Genomic DNA, 19,007 nt, shown 5'->3' on the forward strand with positions numbered 1-19,007 from the left:
AGTCGCATTTAGAAGGCTGACCATTGGTCATACGATTTCCTCGCAGCTCCAAGAGCACTTCCACAAACGTCTTGCTTTGGGCTTTATAATCAGTAAGGACAAATGCCGGGACAACCGGCAATCCCCGGCGAGTGCATTTCCCCGATAGGAACCTGAAGTGGGAGCTGGCTGGATCGAGGGTGTGTGAGAGAGGCCTGATGAGCACTGTCCCCGTTGGGAGGGCTGGGACGGCTAAATCCTTTGTCTCTCGCGACTGCAATAATATGCCCAGTGGCGGGCCAAGTGGATGGTGATGTCGTCCGCAAGATGGTAGCCTGGGGATTTCGGATCAGGGATGACGTCCGCAGCGGTAAACTCAGCCCCATTCACAATCTTCAAGCCGGTATATATATTTTTGTTGACAACTACGGGCATCCCCTGGGCGTAGAAGAAGACACCAGGAACCTTGCAGTTGGAATCGTCTCCTTGTTCGATAGTCCGGGCGATCTCGTTCTGAGATAGGGTTCCACTCCGCCAGGTGTGGGTCGAGACGAAGATAGAGATATGTCTCTTATTAAACCGGGCCCAGTCTGCCACGGCTTCCATGTTGAGGCTCCATCGGTTGCGGTTGAGCGGTGTTATGGCGCGCAAGCCATCCTTGAAGGTGATTTGGGAGCGGTCCACCAGCTTCGTGTTGAGCAGGTCCAGGTCTTGCTGTGTCTGGGTCCCCGCCCGTACTCTGTCTAAAAGAGCGCCTAGCTGAGGATCGTCTCTCGCGCGGACTTGTTCCTCGAGAAGGATGACAGTCTTGAACATCAGCCACAGACTGTGGCCACGGTGGTGAGCAATGGTCGCTTGTCCCAGGGAGGCGGCGAAAGCGGGATCCACGATTCGGTCCACCAGGAGGCTCGTCTCTCGCACTGGGGCGAACTGATAGAAATCCCCCATCAAGAGAACAACGGGAATGCCGCCAAATGGCTTATCTAGGCAGTCGCGGAGCGACTGGAGGTGGCAGCTGGCGTTGAACAGAGTGGCTCCCCCAAGCATGCTCGCTTCGTCGATCACGAGAGCTAGCTTCTGCTTCCACGTCCATTTTTTAGCTTCCGAGAATGTTGGAGGTCGTGTATTGTGAGAGCGATGGGTATCCAGTCCGCAGGCCGAATGGAGCGTCGTCCCGCCGATCTGGGCGGCTGCACTGCCTGACGTGCCGGTAATCTGAAGATGATGCGACTGACCTCTGGCCGCGAACACGTAGCGCAAGGCATCGACGATCCTGGATTTTCCAGTACCGCCTAGTCCTCCAATGTACTGAAGATGTTGACCAGCGGAGTCAGGGTTGGCAGCGTACCTGTCCAAGAAGCTGCATACTAGCTGAAGAGCCAGACTTTGCAGATAGCTCAGCGTGTAGCTGGAGGCGGCAAGATGCCCCATCTCCACAAAGCTTTTGGTTAGGCCTACGTCGACAAACATTCGAGGACTTTGTACGACTGGGTCTTCATATTGCCTCGTAATGGGAACTTCTGTGTCACACTGCCGAACAAGCAGATCGTCGATGTCGGCGTTACCCGTGGAGGTTGTGCCACATTGGAGACCGCTCTCGATCTCATCCAGCATTCGAAGATGCAGCATGTCCTGGGCCTTTGCTGCGGCGCGAACATCCTCCCCAGACAGAGCCGGGTATTGGTACAGGGCACCTTCCTGGCTACGGCGAATTTGTTGGTAGAAACCTTCTTGGCGTAGGACAAAAGGGCGTCTCTCTTCAGCCGGGTTCTCTTGGCACAGGTCCCGGATCAGGCTCCGCAGGACTGGAGAGTCCTTCGTGGCATCGGAGCCTTGTACGGCCCTCTGAAGAGCCCAGAGGAGAGCTTTATAGTTCTGGTGATGCTCAGCCGTCGTTGCAGACTCTTCACTACACTGACTACAGTCGCCTTCATCAAGAGGGAACTCTACGTCAACCGTATCGTCGCCCACTGACCGGCTAGCCCAGAGCTTTGTGTCTTTACGTGCGTCTTCGGCTGATTTGCTGAGGAGGGAGATGTTCGCGACGTGGAAACGCAGCCGGCCGCAGAGAGAAGCTTCATAGGTTGACCATATATCGGTGATATCGCCGCGTGTCTCGGAAAGGAAGTCTTCCCAAGGCACAAACAAGGCCAAATGGAGGACAGAGTTGCTAGGCAGAAGGGTCAGAGTTGGCTCGGAGTCGGTAGCATAGACCTCTGGAACGTACCGTTTGAAGTACACGGGATGCTCGTCTTCGTGGTCGTTGCTGATGTATCCTTGAAAGATCGGCACGGCGTATTCGTGAGGTCGCCGAAGTTCTTGCAGCCAGCCGTGGCATTCGGGAGAGGATCCCTCAAGAGATATGTGGGTTTCGTCCTCATCTCGGTCACTGCGACGCACCAAGTTAATCATCGACATATAGTCATAGAGGCACAGAGATCTCAGAACTTGACCTCTGCAGGCATAAGCGTCCAAGTACAACAAAGTACGCCCGCCTTCCCTAAGCTGCACCGTCTCAGCAGGCTCCTCTAGATCTGTTTCTACGCCGGCCTGACGACGAAGATGCATCCAGCGCCGGAAGATGGCCCAATACAATGCCGTCAGATTTAGGAAGGACCAGTCCGGCACATTGGTAAAGTCCGTCTGATAGCCCAGCAGGTGGTAACACACCTCTACAGCCGAGAGCTGTCTCTCGGAAAAGATTCGATTCGCAGCCCTCATCAGAAACTGGTGACTCTCATTCAGCAGGGCGGGGCGGGCGTCACGCTCGGCAGGGTCCGACACCTGACACCTCCGCTCAGCAGATTCAGAGAGCTGTCGGAAGACCTCGGCTGCGAGGACAATTCGTTTCCACATTGGTGTATCCAGTTTAGTGGCGTAGTTCGTGATGTAAAACACCATGGCCAGGCCCTTGGTCCTCATCAAGATCATCGAGATGTCGTGGTTGTGGCGGAGGCCGATCGCCATTGCTTTGTTATATCGGTTGACGAGCGAGTGGTTCCGATGGATACGGAGCAGCCCATCATTTGTAAATCCCGTCGCTTCGACGATTTTCCAAGGCGCCTTGAACCGACAAAGGGTCCTTCTGTTCCTGTCCGCACTCTGTTCGGCGAATCCCTTCAGAGAATACTTGAGACAGGTATAAGTGTGCGAGTGAACCTGGCAACAGTACGCAATGTAGTTGGACTCATTTTCGAAGGCCGCAGTGAGAGCTTCGGTGCTGTTCATCATTCCTTCGTCGGAATGGATCGGCTTCCTCTCCTGTCGGACGGCGTTCCCCGCGTTCTCGTCTAAGCATTCATGAAAGACCGAGTCCACGTACCGAGTCACTTGGGCACGGTAATCTTCTTCCTCGGGGTCAGCCATGTCGTCGATCAGGGCCGGCAACTGCATGTTGCCGGCCAACCAGAGTAGTCCATGTAGATGTAGACTGCCGCGTTCGTTCGTTTCCACCGTCGCATAATAGTGACTGATCTTCCCGAAAACCGATTCTTGGCCTGTCCTGACGTATTTTTCGAAGAACAAAGAGACTTCTCGGTGGAAGAAGATGGCGGAGCTGACCGGATCCATGGTGCTGAGGGCGATCCTGTCATACCTCCCCCGAAGATCGGCTAAGAGTTCCTTTGCCGTGTCATACTCGTGGAGCCTGTGGATGGAGAGCCTCATCTTCACCGGGTTGTTGATGTCATTGGGGCTGATGGTAATCCAAATCGCAGGCGTGCCGGTCCAAATGTCAAGTGCTTGTATCTTCCTCCGCATCAGGAGTCGGCTTTCGTTAGAGAGCGGCTGTGCGTGACCAAAGATGGACAGCTCCCGGAGCAGGAACGATATGTCGGGGTCAGTCGTCTTCCTCGTCTCTCGCATCTCATTCTCGGCGGCTTTTAGGCGGTCCGTCGTCAAGCTCCCATACACCCGTTCAAGTTCCTGAAAAGAGCCCTTTGCCATGCGGACCATGCTGATGCGGCGGTTGGAGGATCGGAGGAGGATGTTGAAAACCAAGAAACAGAAGATGGGGTGGGTTGCAAAGCGGCCTCCGTGTCGTTGCAGAACATACTTGGCCCAGTAATTGAGCGAATGATTGGAACGGCGCCGAGCAGGCTCCGAAGCATCTCGTCGATTGGAATTCGCCTCCCCTAGTGCCTTTGGGCCACCCCTCCCCCACGGGAAAAGCTTGGGGAAGGTGCGCGGGAAGAAGTCCTCGTGCAGGGTATCTGCGAAGTCGGCACCACGCTCCACTCTGATGAACGGCCGTTCACCTGTTGTACCTGTTGTCTGAAGTCGCATAGCGCATGGCTCAGCGTCGTCGGCATCTCGACTCTGACTCGTCTGGAGAGCGTCGGCTAAGAAACACAGTTTATCGGCCTCCTCGAAAGCGGCTGGCCCGTCAAGGGGAAACATGCCGGATGATGACGTTCCATAAATGACTTCACCGTCGCCGTCAGCATCATCCGGAGGCAGGGGATGGTGCTGTTCGATCAACAGAGTGCCATCCGGAGGGCAGGGGTCGTCGCCGGAGCCGGTTTGTGCCGAGGTGGTGAGGAGTTCTTCAATACTCATGTACCGGTTCGCCTCCAACCCTCGATCGGTATCTGGGACGATATGATCCGTCTGCGTCTTCTCAGCAACCGACGGCTCCTCCCTCTGCATCATGTCCATGATGAGGGTGGGAACATCAGAGCCCTCCGCGTACCGCCAGTCGTCTATCTCGCCGTGGTTGATTCCGATGTGCTCGTAGAGTGGGTTGTTTTTCTGGAGCCACAACAGGGCAGCCCTTACACGGGACTTGCGCACCTGGAGAAGATGGCCAACGTCTGTCGAGCTGGGTTTGCTCGAACCACTCCAAGAGACGTGGATGTTCTCGATAGTCTCCAGAAGGGGGTGGGGGAGAACTGTGGCAACGAGGTCCTCGACCTTGTTCGGAAAGACGCCGATATGGCCCTTCACATGCTTCCGGTAACTGAGGCCCGACGGGGTCCTGTTGTCTACAGTGAACTTCGTGATGTAGCCGAAAGGGGCCTGGAGAGCAATCAGCCTCTCTTCAACAGGGGAGAGGCCATCAAGCTCTTCAGGGTACCGATGCTCGCACCCGATGTCCATATTGTTGACCGAGCAGGCCTTAGGAAGCTTTCCACCTTCCAAGCCGGCGCGGCATTCGCGGCACACCTGAACTGCAGCCCTGTCGTCATCCAGTGGAAGGCACTTCCGGCACTGCTGAAGAGTCCTCGCTACCTGCAGCAGGGATGGCGTCAACAGCCTCTTCCACTGGACGGCAGTGAGTTCGCAAGGCGCACGCTTTCTGTAGCAGAAGATGCAATGCGAAATCGGCAACATCTTTTCATCCGTAAACGCCTGGTAGAAGGACTTGGAAGCCTCTACCTGAAGGGCCAGTGGGACCTCTTTGCACCAGGATCTTGTTGCTGATGCCTCCTCCTTGTCGCGAAAGCAAGATTCACGGTGTTGTAGAATAGAATTGATTGACTCCCGCTGGAGTTGGACGGTTTCCGGCATGGGCCGCAGCGACTTCGGGGCGCGGTTTGGTTGCGTGTTCCGTGGAGTTGGAAGCGTTTCCTCCATTGACCGCCGCCTCCTCTTTGGGGAGCGGCTTGGTTTCGGGGCATGGTTTGGTTGCGTGTTCGGCGGAGTTGGAAGCGTTTCCTCCTCTTCCCTATGGCGCTTTGACGAAGGAAAGATCTGTGGAGGGCGGCACAACCTGTTGGGAGTGGTCGGCCGCTCTACCTGTTCGGTCTCTCCGGCCCTCTGGCGGGCTCGGTCTTCGGCGCGCTGGCGGTCTAGATGATCCAACATGCGGAGGATCTCAGCATGAGGGACTCTGACCGGCTCCCTTCGGGGCTCGGCGAGAGCCTGCAGAGTGGCATCGTCGGGATGGACTCTGACCAGCTCTTGCCGACGGTGGACAGCTCTCTGAGATGCCAGGGAATTTGGAACCGTCGATTGAGAGGCTCCCCGCCTCCCTCGGGCCCTGTTCTGAGTGCGCCGTCGGTCCAGATCTTCCAACGTACGGCGGATGTCATCAATTGGGACTCTGACTGGTTCTTGCCGGGGCATGATAACAAGTGGATGTGAAGCATGGGCGTGGGAAAGGAGAGGTATAAAACAAATGGCGCGCCATCAGCATAGGAGGCAGCTAGCAAAAGACACAATCGACCGCCACTTGTAGAAAAGAAACAACTGAGGCTACCGGAATCGCAACCATTTTTCAATTCAACTATTTTTCAACCGTTTCTTCGAAGCGAATTCTCCGTGGATGTACGGACGATGGCGGTGTCGGTGATAAAAATAAAACGACAGAGGGAGCGTTAAAGTGGCGCAGGAGGCAGATGCAGAGCTCCGTGGATGTACGGACGGTGGCGGAGCTCCGGGAACGGCCCGTCCCCGGGGACTAGCGGGGACGGGGGGACGGGCTCATTCGGAGCAAAAAGAAAATGAACCGTGGCTCACGGGTTTTTGGACTGTGGCAGTGGTGGCTGGAAAGGATCGGGGCGCTATGTGGCCCGGGCGTTTGGGGAGGGAGAGAGGACGCGGAAGGAAGAACCTTCGTCTCTACGTTCCTCAGGCATAACATTCGTGTGACCGGATAGTTGCATCCGGTCACACGAATGTTATGCGACACTACGGTTGTCGTCCTCGCCAACGGCAGACTTCTACTACGCTCTTCTGCTGGGCTATTGCATGGCTATCTTATTTCGAGACCAGTTGCGCATCTCTACATCTCAGTTAGGGCTGGGTACAATGAACCTGCATCCGACGACGCTTTATCTACCGGGGAGACTCGAGTGAGTTTTAGTCCAGCGGTGTGACCTACAAATGGCCTAGGAACAATTTGTTGAAACAAAAATGGGTTACCCCCAGAAGACTGTTGAGACTTATACTTCAACACAATTTTCGAGAGCACAAGATTGATCGCAAGCTTGAAAAGGCATGTGCTCTCTATTAATCCAATATATATGTGACCCATGCCAAGAGAGGAGTCGAGGGCTTCAGATATGATGGCGTTGGGGGCAACTTGGCTGTGGAATTGGGTTTGGGGCAACAAAGCCACTTGGCAATCGATGCTGGGTTCACGGACGGCGTCGCATTCCAGCAAGATAGTCTATCGCCACTGAGAATCGGTAGTTGGCTTGAGATGAACTAAAACATGGTACTCGCTGCGGAAAACAAATTCCTCCGAGTTTACGAGGCCTCCCAGGGACGGAAACCCGCCCACCAAAACAAAACCCTATCCTCCGAAAATCGTGTGTGCGTGAGAAATGCCGCAACAGCCGTGTCTCGATACCCATTGCCCAAAAATTAAGGCAGCTTAGCAAGCACCCGATACTCGACATGTTCCTCTCCGTCGATATCAATAAGAATGCCCTGCGACACGAGCTTGCCGGTGAACGGGCCTTTGAACTTGCGCTCGTACTTGATGCCTCCGTGAGACTTGGTGGAATCGGCGGTTGTCTTTGACCACAGACGTGCTGCAGCGATGTGCGGATTTTGAGCTTGGTCAAGATTCTGAGTACTTGCAGCCAGGGCGTTGGCGTGTTCTCTCCATTTGGCGTGGCGGTCTGCACGTTCCTGAGCGTCCTCAACGCGTGCGATCTCGGCGCCAGCCAAGTCCTTGATGCGCGCGATAGTCCGCGGAGCTCGTTTAGAAGTCGCCTTGGAACAGGGTTTCCGGATGGGCTTGGTAGCGACTGGTGTCTGGGCTGCTACCTGGTTGTCTGATTGCTTGGCAGGCTTCCGTCGGCGCAGACTGGAACGGTTTATGGAGGACTGCTCTGAGTCTTGGGCCGGACTGGCATCTCCAGAAATGGATCCAGATTGAGGAGTAGGGATGACGACGGTGTCGGCTGATGACACCTCGGAGGCTGCGGCTGGGCTTGCTGCCCTCATTTCGCCGCCAGAGTTGCTGAGCTCAGTGTCCGCGTGGGAACGGCGAGACCTCGTGAGACGCATCCTCGACCTGGGTCCTCGGGTTGAAATGGTCAGAGTTTGCCTAAGGATACGCGGTCAATTTTTTTCCGTCTCATATTTTGTCGCTGGAAAGTGGATGAGATAGCAATATGGGAGCGGTGGCGAAATGATCATCATCGCGTGTGCGGCTAGAGCAAAACAGAGTTGAGTCCGCAGAGGATCACGAAGAGAACCCAGCTCAGGGCCGCAGGGGTCAAACAAACGATTTAAAACATCAAATCGCGGCATGATAAACAAATGAGCATCGTCATGCCGCAGCTTGCGGTTATTGATAGTTCTCGCGAAGCCGTTCGAGTCGCTTGACTCGCTTCTAGGGAACCTGGAGAGGATGGCGACGAGGGCAGGGAAGAGAGGCAGCAGGAGATGAGACTCACTCTAATGACTGACTGAAGATGGTTTCTCGTAGCAGGACGCTCTTTTCCAGTGCCGTGGTAGTTATTGAGCGCGACAAAGCTGGGACACTTTTGCCTTACGCCAGCGAGTCCCTGGCAATCAATTTTGTATGGGAAATTTTTTGGCGCTTGTAAGACATGGGTCAGGTGGCGATTAAAATGAGCACCAGCCGGCAATTAACAGTTTGACCACTATAACAGTTACGGTGAGTTTTAAAACTGGTAATATTATGGAACAAATGTCTGCGATTCGATTGATGCCCATCTTGTTTCGCAGATACGTATGATTGTGAGTTTCTGAACGTATTTGCTTCATAATGTCTTTTTTTGATGGTTGTCGAGTGACAGGGTTTAAGAGCATGGGTTCAACCACAGTATCCAATAAGAGCGCGGCTCGACTTGCGAGGTACACAGTGGCTGCAGACGAGGAAGCTGCGGTGTGAAATTTGCTTAGCCCTCCCAAGTACCATCCGCACGTACACTGAGAACCGTCAAGAAGCTGACGAGAACACTGTCATACTCGGTGTCTTTGGTAAAATGATCAAGAACGGGATGTAAAGTTCCAGAACGTCGCTCTCCAGCAGATCGAGAAGCCTGGAAATCTCGGGTACTTCCGGGTCACCACCATGGTCTTTCCAAGCGACAGTCAAGTCATCTGCGTGCACCATCATGATATCGTAAGCGTTTTGTTGCCTCCTGCTCAGCTTGAACGGTGGCCGATATGCCTTGTCCTCGAAAGACATACACCGAACAATCTAAGCAAGTAGTTGTTTAACCACAAGCGTATAACGCCTCTGGGTCTCGGCCTTGAACCGGAAGTGAAACGGCTTGGACCGCTCCTTGATAAGGTCCTTGCGGTTGACCTCGAACAAAGCATTCTAAGAGACGGTATCTGGTGTGATGACGGCTTTGGCGTGGTTGACTATTCGATCGAATGCGATATGTATGAACCGAAGCTGAGCATCGTCTGACTCGTCCGGGTCGTTCGGATCGACTTCGTATTCCATGGTGATCAAGTCCCTCAAAAAGTCCTTTTTCCCGCTAAAGTCCTTCAAGTGGAGAGCAGAGCCAAGCCGACGAAGCCACGGATTCCGTGCAGTAAAATCGTTCTCGCATCAATTCGCCCTGCCTCTTGACTCCGGACATCATTGCTCTTACGCTGGAATGCGTCAATGGCCTGCTGAAGTCCGACCTGCGAGCCGTGGTCTTCAGATCTGAGCCCGTCGAGATTTAGTCCCCTTGCCACCTCGAAGTACTCGCTACGAGAACCCGTCAAGAAGAATCGTTGATAGAGAACCCCGCTCCTCCATGGATTATTGCTTCGCTCTTGTTCAGCCATAGCAGCTGAGCGTCGGCCAGCCTTTAGCTTTAGATCCCACTCGTGTTCATCCTTCAGATGCTGCCGTATTCGTTTCAAACTCGTGCCCACATATCGGCAAGTCGATACAGTCGTGCTATCTTCTGATACAAACGTGCAGCGGAATCCTCCCGTCTTTGGCCTACCCAATGCAGCAATTGGGCGGCGTGCCGTCGGGTACAAGCGGAAGACTATCGTGGATCTCTTGTTGATCTTGGATAATACCAATCTTGGATGCCCACTTCTGCACTTCCTTGATCTCGGCAATGCCTAGATGATGGGGAGAACTCTAAAGATGGTTTTTGATACGTCGTCGAGTTACCATAATCAGACAAGAGCGGCAACCGAGAAGCCGGTATTCCGGCACGTGTACGAAGTAATCCATTGCGAACAAGTTTAGAGAACCAAAGATCAAGATTTCTTGCCCAACTCACCCTGGCTACTTCTCAATATTAATAACTCATCTAACCCCTTATTTCATATTGACTTTCTTCAAGCTGAACATAACGAGACCGATGGTCTGCAGCCACCTCTGTGCCTCGCAAGCCGAGACGCGTTCTTATTGGCCACGGCGGCACAACCCATATTCTAAAACCCTGTCACTCAACAGCCATCAAAAAAAGACATCACGAAGCAAATACGCCCACAATCTCGCAATCATATATTTTCATAAAGAAATATTGGTATCAATCAAATCGCAGATATCAATTCGATATTCTTAGCTACTTTTAGCTTCACCGTAACCCTCGTAGTGGTCAAACTGGTAATTGCCGGCTGGTGTTCATTTTAATCGCCGGCTGACCCATGCCACGCAAGCGCCAAAAAATTTCCCATACAAAATTAATCGTCGACGACTCACTGACGCAAGGCATAGTTGTCAGGGGCGGCTCTCGTTCCAGATGAGAAAACTATTCCAGCAGGTGTTTGTTAGACTCGCCGCGGTCATTGACGTCTGGAAGCAGGTCTGATTGCATCATCTGCCAGCGATGGTCGAGCTCCTCCCTGTCAACCTTGTTAGTTACCTTTCCACATGCAATGTTTGGAGGCTCCATGCGATTGAGCTGTGAAGGCAAGATTAGTACTTACGTCGTCTGCTTCAGCATCCTGACTCCCTTCTCCCTACAAAAGAACAGGAACCGCCGCATAGTTCGATCCCGCTTGAAAGATGCCATCACATCGCCACGAGGTGCTCCATCCGACTTGTCCATCGTAACGTTGACCTTGCGCATGATGATGTGAATGCGAAGCGCCTCTATGTTCCACATCACTTCCTCAATCTCGTCGAGGTTAACATGGAAGTCAATGTGATCCTTAAACAAACCCCACGAGGCAGGGCTGACGTTCTTAAGGACTTGGTGCTGGAAGCAGCCGGCTTGCTCAATCCAGGTCCAATACTGGGTGACTGCCGTCGAGCTCGTGAATAATCGGTTTTTGACCTGGTAGAGGCGCCAGTCATACTTGGTGATTTCGCCACCACCAGTGTGGCTAACAGACCGACCGTCTGACAGACCGTCTGACAGACCATCTTCAGACCGCAGACCGACCGACCGGCAATTGTCATCAGACCGACAGACCGAAGCTGCTGGTCGGATTGGGTGGTCTGAGTTGGTCTGGGTTAGGGGCTTCCAGGGCTCCCATTGGCCGACTCAGCCTTAACGCACCCGTACCACCCCCACTCTTTTGCGGGTCGGAGTTCGCAGTGCCAAATTAAGTGGGGCATGGCAAAGGTAGCCAATGAGGGCATCAGTTAATCAGACCTAGACCGACCAGGTTGCTAACCCAGACAGACCTAGACCGACAGACCGGGAGCCCCGACAAACCCAGACCGACAGACCGAAAGGGCCGGTCTAGGTCTGTCGGTCTGTTAGCCACACTGGCCACCACTATGTGAGTCCGTATCAGACCATGCGTCGATGTGGAACTCGTCGTGAACCGGACCGGAAGCGGGCGACAAGAACTTGGGTCGCTTATGAAGATCAGTGTTAAATGGGCTGTCGGGCCCCCTGGGAACATGAGCAGCCAAGGGAGATTGTTCGATAAAGGACGTTTCGCGAGGCGTGCTAGCAACAGAATGCACGCTCTTGCGCTTCTTCAGACGCTTGGGCGTGTCGCTTGGACTGCCCTGGCTCTGACGCGCCTTCAATCCAGAGGGACGGCCGATGTTCTTGAAGCCATGCTTGTATCGAAGGGCAGTCAGCTTCGGGTCGTGATAGAAGTCATGGATCGTTCGAGGCAAGTTGAAGCTGGCGCCCTCGGCCAGGATTAGCTCGTGCAGGCGCTGCCGCATCCACTCAATTGGCTGGATATCCAACTTGAACTTTTCCAGCTCCGACATCGTCTCAGACAAACGGAAGAGCGCATCGTAGGACGTGATGCCGCCCTTTCCTGACTGGATGTACTTCTTGCTGAGGAGCTGATACGGGCTAACCGGGCCCTGTTCGTGAAACTCAAGGATTTTGACGCCCCGATTGACCAGCTGACCGATCTGATACTTGGACGAGCCACCCTTTTCTTGCTTCGGACCGGCATCGATTGCAGCCTGGTGTTTCTCGCGCCATCGAGCGAGCTGCGGCTCAATCAGTGTTCTCACATTTGGCCAGTTAGGCTCCCAATAGGGGTGATTTTCGTTGATCTTGACCAGGGGTACACCCTCAACGCACTCAGGGTAAGTGTAGACTTCTCCATTGTGCCGGAGCACCAGATTATCTCGGGTGATCTCCTCCAGAGGCTCCTCAGAAGGAGATTCCGTCGGCTGAGGCGATGGTTCGATGGGCATGGAAGCCGGTGTTGGTCGCTCCGCTCGCTCGGCTGATGGGGGTCTACTGCGAACGTTGGCCGGCGTGAATCCAGGGGTAACTCGATACTCTTGCAGTATCGGCATCTGCTCAGGCTTCCGCGCTGGTCGAGCGCTATTGGGAGCCGACGTGTCTTCCATGGGCGTGTCGAACTCGGTAGTAGGCTGAAGGATGCCAGGCCGTGTAGGTTGCGGGACATGCGAAGGAAGGGCGGAACGTGGGACTTCAGGCCTAGGTTGAGGTCGAGGTTGAGACTGAGACGGTGCTACCATAGCCTCTACCATACGCTCTGGAGCAAGATCAGGCCTGGGTAGGGGAGCAGGGCGGCTGACTGGTGCGGGAGGAGGCTCATAGGCACGCCTGTAATCCGGTTCGGGAACTCGTTCAGGAGCCGGCGAAGGAACAAGTTGATGGGCAGGCTGGGGCGAAGGATGACGCGAAGACACACAGACTGGTTCTTCAATTCGAGGTGCCTGTTCGGGTTGTGGTTCGGGTGCAGGCTCAGGTCTCGGTTGGATCTCCAGGCGCGGAGGCTCCGGCTCCGGCTCAGGGCTGGTGTGCGACCCCCTGGCCTCCCTCTGCTGTCGCGACCTTTCCCTCGAAGCCAGTATGTCAATCGTATCTCCAGACGCGCCGTGGCAACGCTGGCGGTTCCACTCACAGTTGCCACATCTCTGAAAGAGGTCACCACCGACAATAATACAATCATCGAAAGCTCCCTGATTCTTATTGCACGACCAGCATCGCTTGGACTGAATCTCTCCGGTGGCCTGGATCATGCAGGATAGCCACTTGACGCCCTTCGCTTCGGTTCGCTCATAAATGCTTGCAAGATGCGAGTCGTTGAAACGGCGACCGCGACGGATCTTGACGGGTCTCCGAATTTCGAGCTCCTGGATTTCTTCCACCCATTGATTCCACGGCTCGATGCGTTCCACCGGTCCGATCACATTGCCATCAGCATCGACAACGTCCACCATAACATCAGATGCGGGTTTGTCAGCGACGTTCTCGTCGTCGTGATGCTCAACACCTTCCATGCTCTCTCCATGGGTAGCCGATTGATCGGTTCTCACTTGGATGGAATCATCGGCGACCTCTCTCCGAGGAACATTTCCACTGACGTTTGAGAGTTCCGGTAATTCCTGAGGAAGGCCAAGGGCTTCCATGTCGGGGTCTTCGGAGTCCTCGACGTCGGGGTCCTCGCCCCTCTTCTCCTTGAAAAACCGACGCATCGTCTTCCAGATCTTCTGCTGAGTTTCGATCCTCGCCTGTCGCGACTCGTGGTAGTCTTGTTCAATGCGCTTCAGTCGATCTGTCTTCACTTCACACTCCTCAGTCACGCGGGCTAGCTCGGCCTCGACCTTAGCTAGTTCTCGAGCTAGCCGCGCTTGCGACTCGCTCAGCTGGCTTCGTTGTCCGGTGAGCTCACGAAGTTTGATTCGGAGTTCGGTCGTAGACTGTTGAAACTCTTGCTCGACCATGTTGTTTTCTGCTTCTCGTTGGCGACGAAGGTTGGTCCAGAAATTGCGTTCTGTTTTGTCCCAAACGGACTTGTGTTCCTCCACTGGGAGCGCCTCCCCAGCCGCGGCATCATCCACGGTAGCCATTTTGGGCCGCGTTGAGGCTGAAAGTCGCCCTTGAAAAATCGTCGAAGATGACTGAGATTCAAGGAAAGATCAAATGTCTTATGTGTTGGTGGATGTTGGCGTAAGTGATGCTTTCAGTCAATGTCGAATACGGGACGCACGTGACCGCCTCCAGCTGGAGAAAAGTGCGGCTCGAGTGGGCAAGCTGCTGGTGGCCGAGCAAGTCCCACAACTTAGACCAGAAAAAGAGAAGAAAGGCTGGGTCGAGTCGGAGGAATTGGAAGATCGCTGTGGCTCCAGCTACATTCGGATAGTCCGAGGGGCGAAATAGAGTCGTGGGGCGCGTGCTCTAAGGCGGGCGGGAATCGGACGAGGTACCCAAAGGACAAGCTGAGGTGATAGACTGGAAATTGGAAATGAGTAACCGAAGGGCGCGTAGGACGAAAGCCCGACAATGGAATCGTAGTTGGTAATCCGATTGATGTGGACCGGCCGATAGGCACCTGCAATCCCCTCACGCGCAAAGCGCAATTTTGCGAAAGCGGTCAAATCCCCGTCACTTGTCGCTCGTTAGTCGTCCCGGTTAACACCCAGCCTTTTTTTTTTCTCCCGGCGTCGTCGATGGCGTGTCTTGGGAAAAACCGGCCTCAATCCAACCGAGAGTCACCTCGAAATCCCTTCCACCTCCGTCGCGCCGCCCCCCCTGGTTCGAGCGCACCTCGTTTTCCTAACTTGTTCGAAGGGAACAAAAACGAAAAGAGGGAGGAAGAGGAAGGGCGTGTGAACGAGAAAAGTAGTGAAACCAACAAGGCGACAGAGAAGGAGATTCCTAGGCTGGAGAGACTGAGTGAAGAGCGGGTAACGCGTTGTGTGAAACGTTGCACGACCGTGGCGCGCGATATTCCTGGTGATAAATGAAAGGAAAGAAATTTCAACAGGTGACCGGTCCCTACGGGCCCACCAACGCCTTTCGGAACGAGGCCTACGGGTGTGATCTGGAAGGCATTGGGCGCTATGTGCCCCGAGCGCTGGGAGTTTGAGCTACTGCGTATCCACTGTCTTGTCGCAACCCAGGGATCTTAATCTGAACGAATTACCAGCACGACTGCCTACAGTATGGTAGCCAGCCACTAAAGCGTTTCTATCGGCACGCTATCGACTCGCCAGCAGCAGCAGTCCACCTGTTGTTGTGTCACGCAGGGATGCTGAGTGCACTTGACAACTGGTGGTTCTTGTTGTCGTGATTGTAATAAACGTTTATGTGTGACGGTCAAGGTTCCCAACGTAGTAAACCGTAACCTGATTTGGTTTATGTTGGCAGTTGCAACGGGGCGTGGCGTACCGAGCGTAGGGTGGCGAATCACGTCTGATAATGTCAAGAAGTATTCTTGAGTAATCAAATTGTATTGAAAGCTGGAGAGCTATCTAGACAGGGAAGTGGGAATGAGTGAAGATATATATACTATTCTGATTTGCTTGGTCGAACGCGCTCTCGTTCGACCTGTTCGACCATTCAAGGTTAAGGTTTTACTTTTGATCGAACGTGGTCGAACTCGTTCCCGTTCGACCAGTTCGACCACACACCACTTCCACCGGGGTCTGTTTGTTCCGTTCCGAGCTCCGACGTTTTCCGTTCGTATCCTGGTTGATCTTCCTACTTGTAACAAAGCGCTAACGTGGTTGATAAGCGATCGACGCACTTAGGTTACCTTTGTATATACTTTCTGCTAAAAAATACCGCAGTGCATCGCTCGCATATATGCGTCGCTCGCTTATCAACCATGTTGAGTAAGACCGGCTAAATAAAGCTCCCGGTGGACTAAAAGACGGCACGCTCGGCTCTCCATCTGCGACTTGGGGTTCGAAGGGTTTTTCGTCAGAGTCCCAGGTCACAGAAACATTCAGGAAACCGGCCCGTCGCAGATTGATCGTAAAGTTTTCAACCCTTAGATACTCACATCTTTCTCTACCTTAGCCCAGAACGCCCACGAGTCATGAGGCCGACATCGTTATCTTGGTCAATATGGATACTGGCAACAGCGATGGTGGGCGTCAGTGCTCAAGAAGACCCAGAGCCCCCGGAGTATCCAATACGCGTCAACATTGGTGTTGTTTTCCCGCGCAATGAGACCTACAGCCTCAATCTCCGTGAGCTGCCCGTCGTCTTCGCCATCGAAAATGCCCATGCGCTTTTCTGGGCCGGGTACAGCATTCGCTGGCAAATCGAGGGCATGGGTCCCCGACCCAACTCGGGCGTCTTCGAGGCTGGTAGCGTGTATACGATTGGACACCAAGCCCCTCTCCCGCCCGATGCCATCGGCAACAACTGGATCGCAGCCAACACAAGCTACTTCACTGACTCCCCTCGCGAGCCCGAGCCAGGGCCATTCCGCTTAATCTGGTCGCTCTCCATGTCGCATTGCGTCCGTGGGGGGCCCAACCGTTGGATCATCGAAAGCCTCGGCAACCGGATCAACGGAACGGTCGACTTCAGCGTTGGAAATGATACCGTTGCTCCGGTCAATTTGACCGCCGCGTGCCCCAAGTATTCCAACGGCATCACTATCACGCGCAACTCCCTCAGGACTGGGTCGTGCCCCGTCATATCGTTTGAAGATCCAGACGAGCAGCCCAATCTTTGTGGTCTCAGGCTCGACCAGACCATGGCGGACTGTGTCATGGCTAACGTCACCGGGAGTGACGACAGATCAGCCTGCGAAACCCTGCTGGAGAGGGTTCAGGAGGACGGAGGTTCAGATGGAGCGTCGGAAGATGGAGATTCCTCCGAGGATGGATCTGGTGATGATTCCGAAGACGGGGATTCCTCCGACAGTGATTCCGGCGAGAGAGATTCTGGGGAAGGTGGCTTGGGTGAAGGAGGCTCAGAGAACGGGAGCTCGGACGAGAATATCGCCTCCCAAGTTGCCCATCAAAGTCTTGTTCCGCTGATTATGGCCATGGTTGTGCCTGTGGGTTACTTCGCTCTGGTATGAAACTGAAACTACATAACGTACTTCATAAGCGAGTGCAACATGTTGGAGAAGTGGCATGCATGATGATGTTACACAGGCAGCCACCTCAAGGGAAGATGCCACCCCATGATACCTTAACGTACATGATAAGCATATGTCACAGACAAGTATGTGTCACACCTATACTGTACACTAAAAATACAAATTCTTAGGCTTAATAAAATTAGCAACAAAATAGCTAGAGACTTAAAAAAAAGATTCCTATTATTTAACTAGTAAATAAACTATATATAATTTTCTTATATTTTTTAAAAAATCTCTTTGTAGAGAAATAACTAATTATACAGTGTGAATATACTTTTTTCAAAAGGCTTAGTAAGTAATTTTTTTAAAAAATCTAGAAAGTTATTTTCATATTTCTAGTTATCTAATAGAGCTAACTTTAGACTTTTAGCCGTTTTAGGATTAAATTAAATTTTCTAGAATTTTTTAAATAACTTTTAAAAATAGGTGAAAATGCTAAGAAATATCAAAGTGTGACACATACTTGTCTGTGACATATGCTTATCATGTACGTTAATACTTTGAAAGATCTCATGAAGTCGAGAAATTTCGCACCTCATATCTTTTTTATTCTTGTCATTTCGAAATCGTATAACCCTGGTGAGTCACGGGTCCTCACTGTTATGAGTCGACCCAGCTTCCTTCTACGTTAGGTATGACAAAGTTCCCGTCGGGACCCGATAATGCCGCCCGAAGCATCCAGCTCATGTCCCATGACGATGACGTCTGATGCGGGGTTCGCAACACCAGACATCCGCCAAAGGCCTGAATCGCCGCCAAGCGGTTACCAGGACTTTCAAAAGTTATAAAAAAGGATAAGTTAACCAACACAAGTATTTCAAGATGTATCGAGTCTCATCTCTTCCTCGAAGTCTTCCTTAGCACCATACAGTGACGCACATGGGTTGAAAAATTATGCAACAGTCAAACTTGCGTGTAGTCCCCCTGCCGGTACAGCGATGGCGCAAGGCCAGCGCGGGTCCGTATCGACCCATTTTCTCAGGTCGATCCGCCTTTGTAGTCCGTGACGGCACGCCACCCATTGCCGGCCGCTGACGCCTATCATGCCGACCGCCGTCCGCGTCGGCATCAATAACCGTGCCGGCCAGTCCTCGCATCGGCCTCCATATACACTGGCCCATCTCATGCCGTCATAGCTAAAGTACTACTTCGAGATGCTACCTTCCAATACAACGAATCCCAAAATCTATGGTATAGTGATTGAAGGCTCCATTTCTCATTGTAATAACCATTCGCGCTGACGCCAGCTCAACCGTTACTTGAGGGGGCCTAGAGACCGGTCCGGTTCCCCGTGCTTGGTTTCTGTTGCACTTGGTCTTCCGGGCACAACGCAGTTAGGAAGACCAAGCACGGAATTGCCGGGCCGATCTCCAGGCCCCCTCAAGTAGTGCGTGGAAGGGGGACGTGTGGAAAGAGGGGTCGGGACACTAAGCTGTCAACGCAACGCCACGCGAGGACGAAATTGATGGAATTGAATTGATCGCCAGCCTGGATGTTGATGGCGGAGGTCTTTGACTTTTTCCAGCAAGGGGATTGTGCGTTATTATTTCATCCTCGCGGAATCTAGACTCGATTAAAACCAATGGGTCCGGGCATGGGATGAAGAACTTATCCGCGATCGATACATTACCTGAAGCAGCGCGCACAAAATCTTTTTCCTTATCACAATTTTGAGTGCCCTTGTAAAAAGATAAGTGGCTTGCTTTCTTATCCATATTCTCGGCTATGACCGCTCTAACAAAGCTGCCCTAAAATGTCGGCAATCCCACTCTGGCGTTATCAATTCAGGCTATTCCAGGTTGACGGCTCGCTACTTCGCCAATCTTAAACGCCGGGGCCGGGGCCGGGGCACTTGCGCACAA

General features: G+C 53.3%; 4 protein-coding genes across 4 annotated transcripts; 1 reads left to right on the plus strand and 3 right to left on the minus strand.

The window, feature by feature from the left end:
• Positions 1–231: 231 nt before the first annotated feature.
• Positions 232–6,045, minus strand: MRS44_013737 (uncharacterized protein; the record flags this gene model as incomplete). Its single annotated transcript, XM_065617193.1, has 1 exon — positions 232–6,045. One exon carries the CDS (start codon positions 6,043–6,045, stop codon positions 232–234), a length of 5,814 nt encoding a protein of 1,937 aa, XP_065473265.1.
• Positions 6,046–7,287: 1,242 nt separating this feature from the next.
• MRS44_013738 (uncharacterized protein) lies at positions 7,288–9,355 on the minus strand (the record flags this gene model as incomplete). The annotated part of the gene is made up of 4 exons (XM_065617194.1): positions 7,288–7,945; positions 8,344–8,441; positions 8,829–8,958; positions 9,300–9,355. The coding sequence occupies 4 exons, from the start codon at positions 9,353–9,355 to the stop codon at positions 7,288–7,290; spliced, it is 942 nt and encodes a 313-aa protein (XP_065473266.1).
• Positions 9,356–9,399: 44 nt separating this feature from the next.
• MRS44_013739 (uncharacterized protein) lies at positions 9,400–14,110 on the minus strand (the record flags this gene model as incomplete). Its single annotated transcript, XM_065617195.1, has 5 exons — positions 9,400–9,802; positions 9,852–9,994; positions 10,728–10,766; positions 10,815–11,305; positions 11,587–14,110. The coding sequence occupies 5 exons, from the start codon at positions 14,108–14,110 to the stop codon at positions 9,400–9,402; spliced, it is 3,600 nt and encodes a 1,199-aa protein (XP_065473267.1).
• Positions 14,111–16,131: 2,021 nt separating this feature from the next.
• On the plus strand, positions 16,132–17,082 carry MRS44_013740 (uncharacterized protein; the record flags this gene model as incomplete). The annotated part of the gene is made up of 1 exon (XM_065617196.1): positions 16,132–17,082. One exon carries the CDS (start codon positions 16,132–16,134, stop codon positions 17,080–17,082), a length of 951 nt encoding a protein of 316 aa, XP_065473268.1.
• Positions 17,083–19,007: the final 1,925 nt, after the last annotated feature.

The sequence above is a fragment of the Fusarium solani genome, assembly GCF_023522795.1.
Source record: "Fusarium solani strain SB1 chromosome Unknown bctg00000009, whole genome shotgun sequence".
Classification (NCBI taxonomy): Eukaryota; Fungi; Ascomycota; class Sordariomycetes; order Hypocreales; family Nectriaceae; genus Fusarium; species Fusarium solani.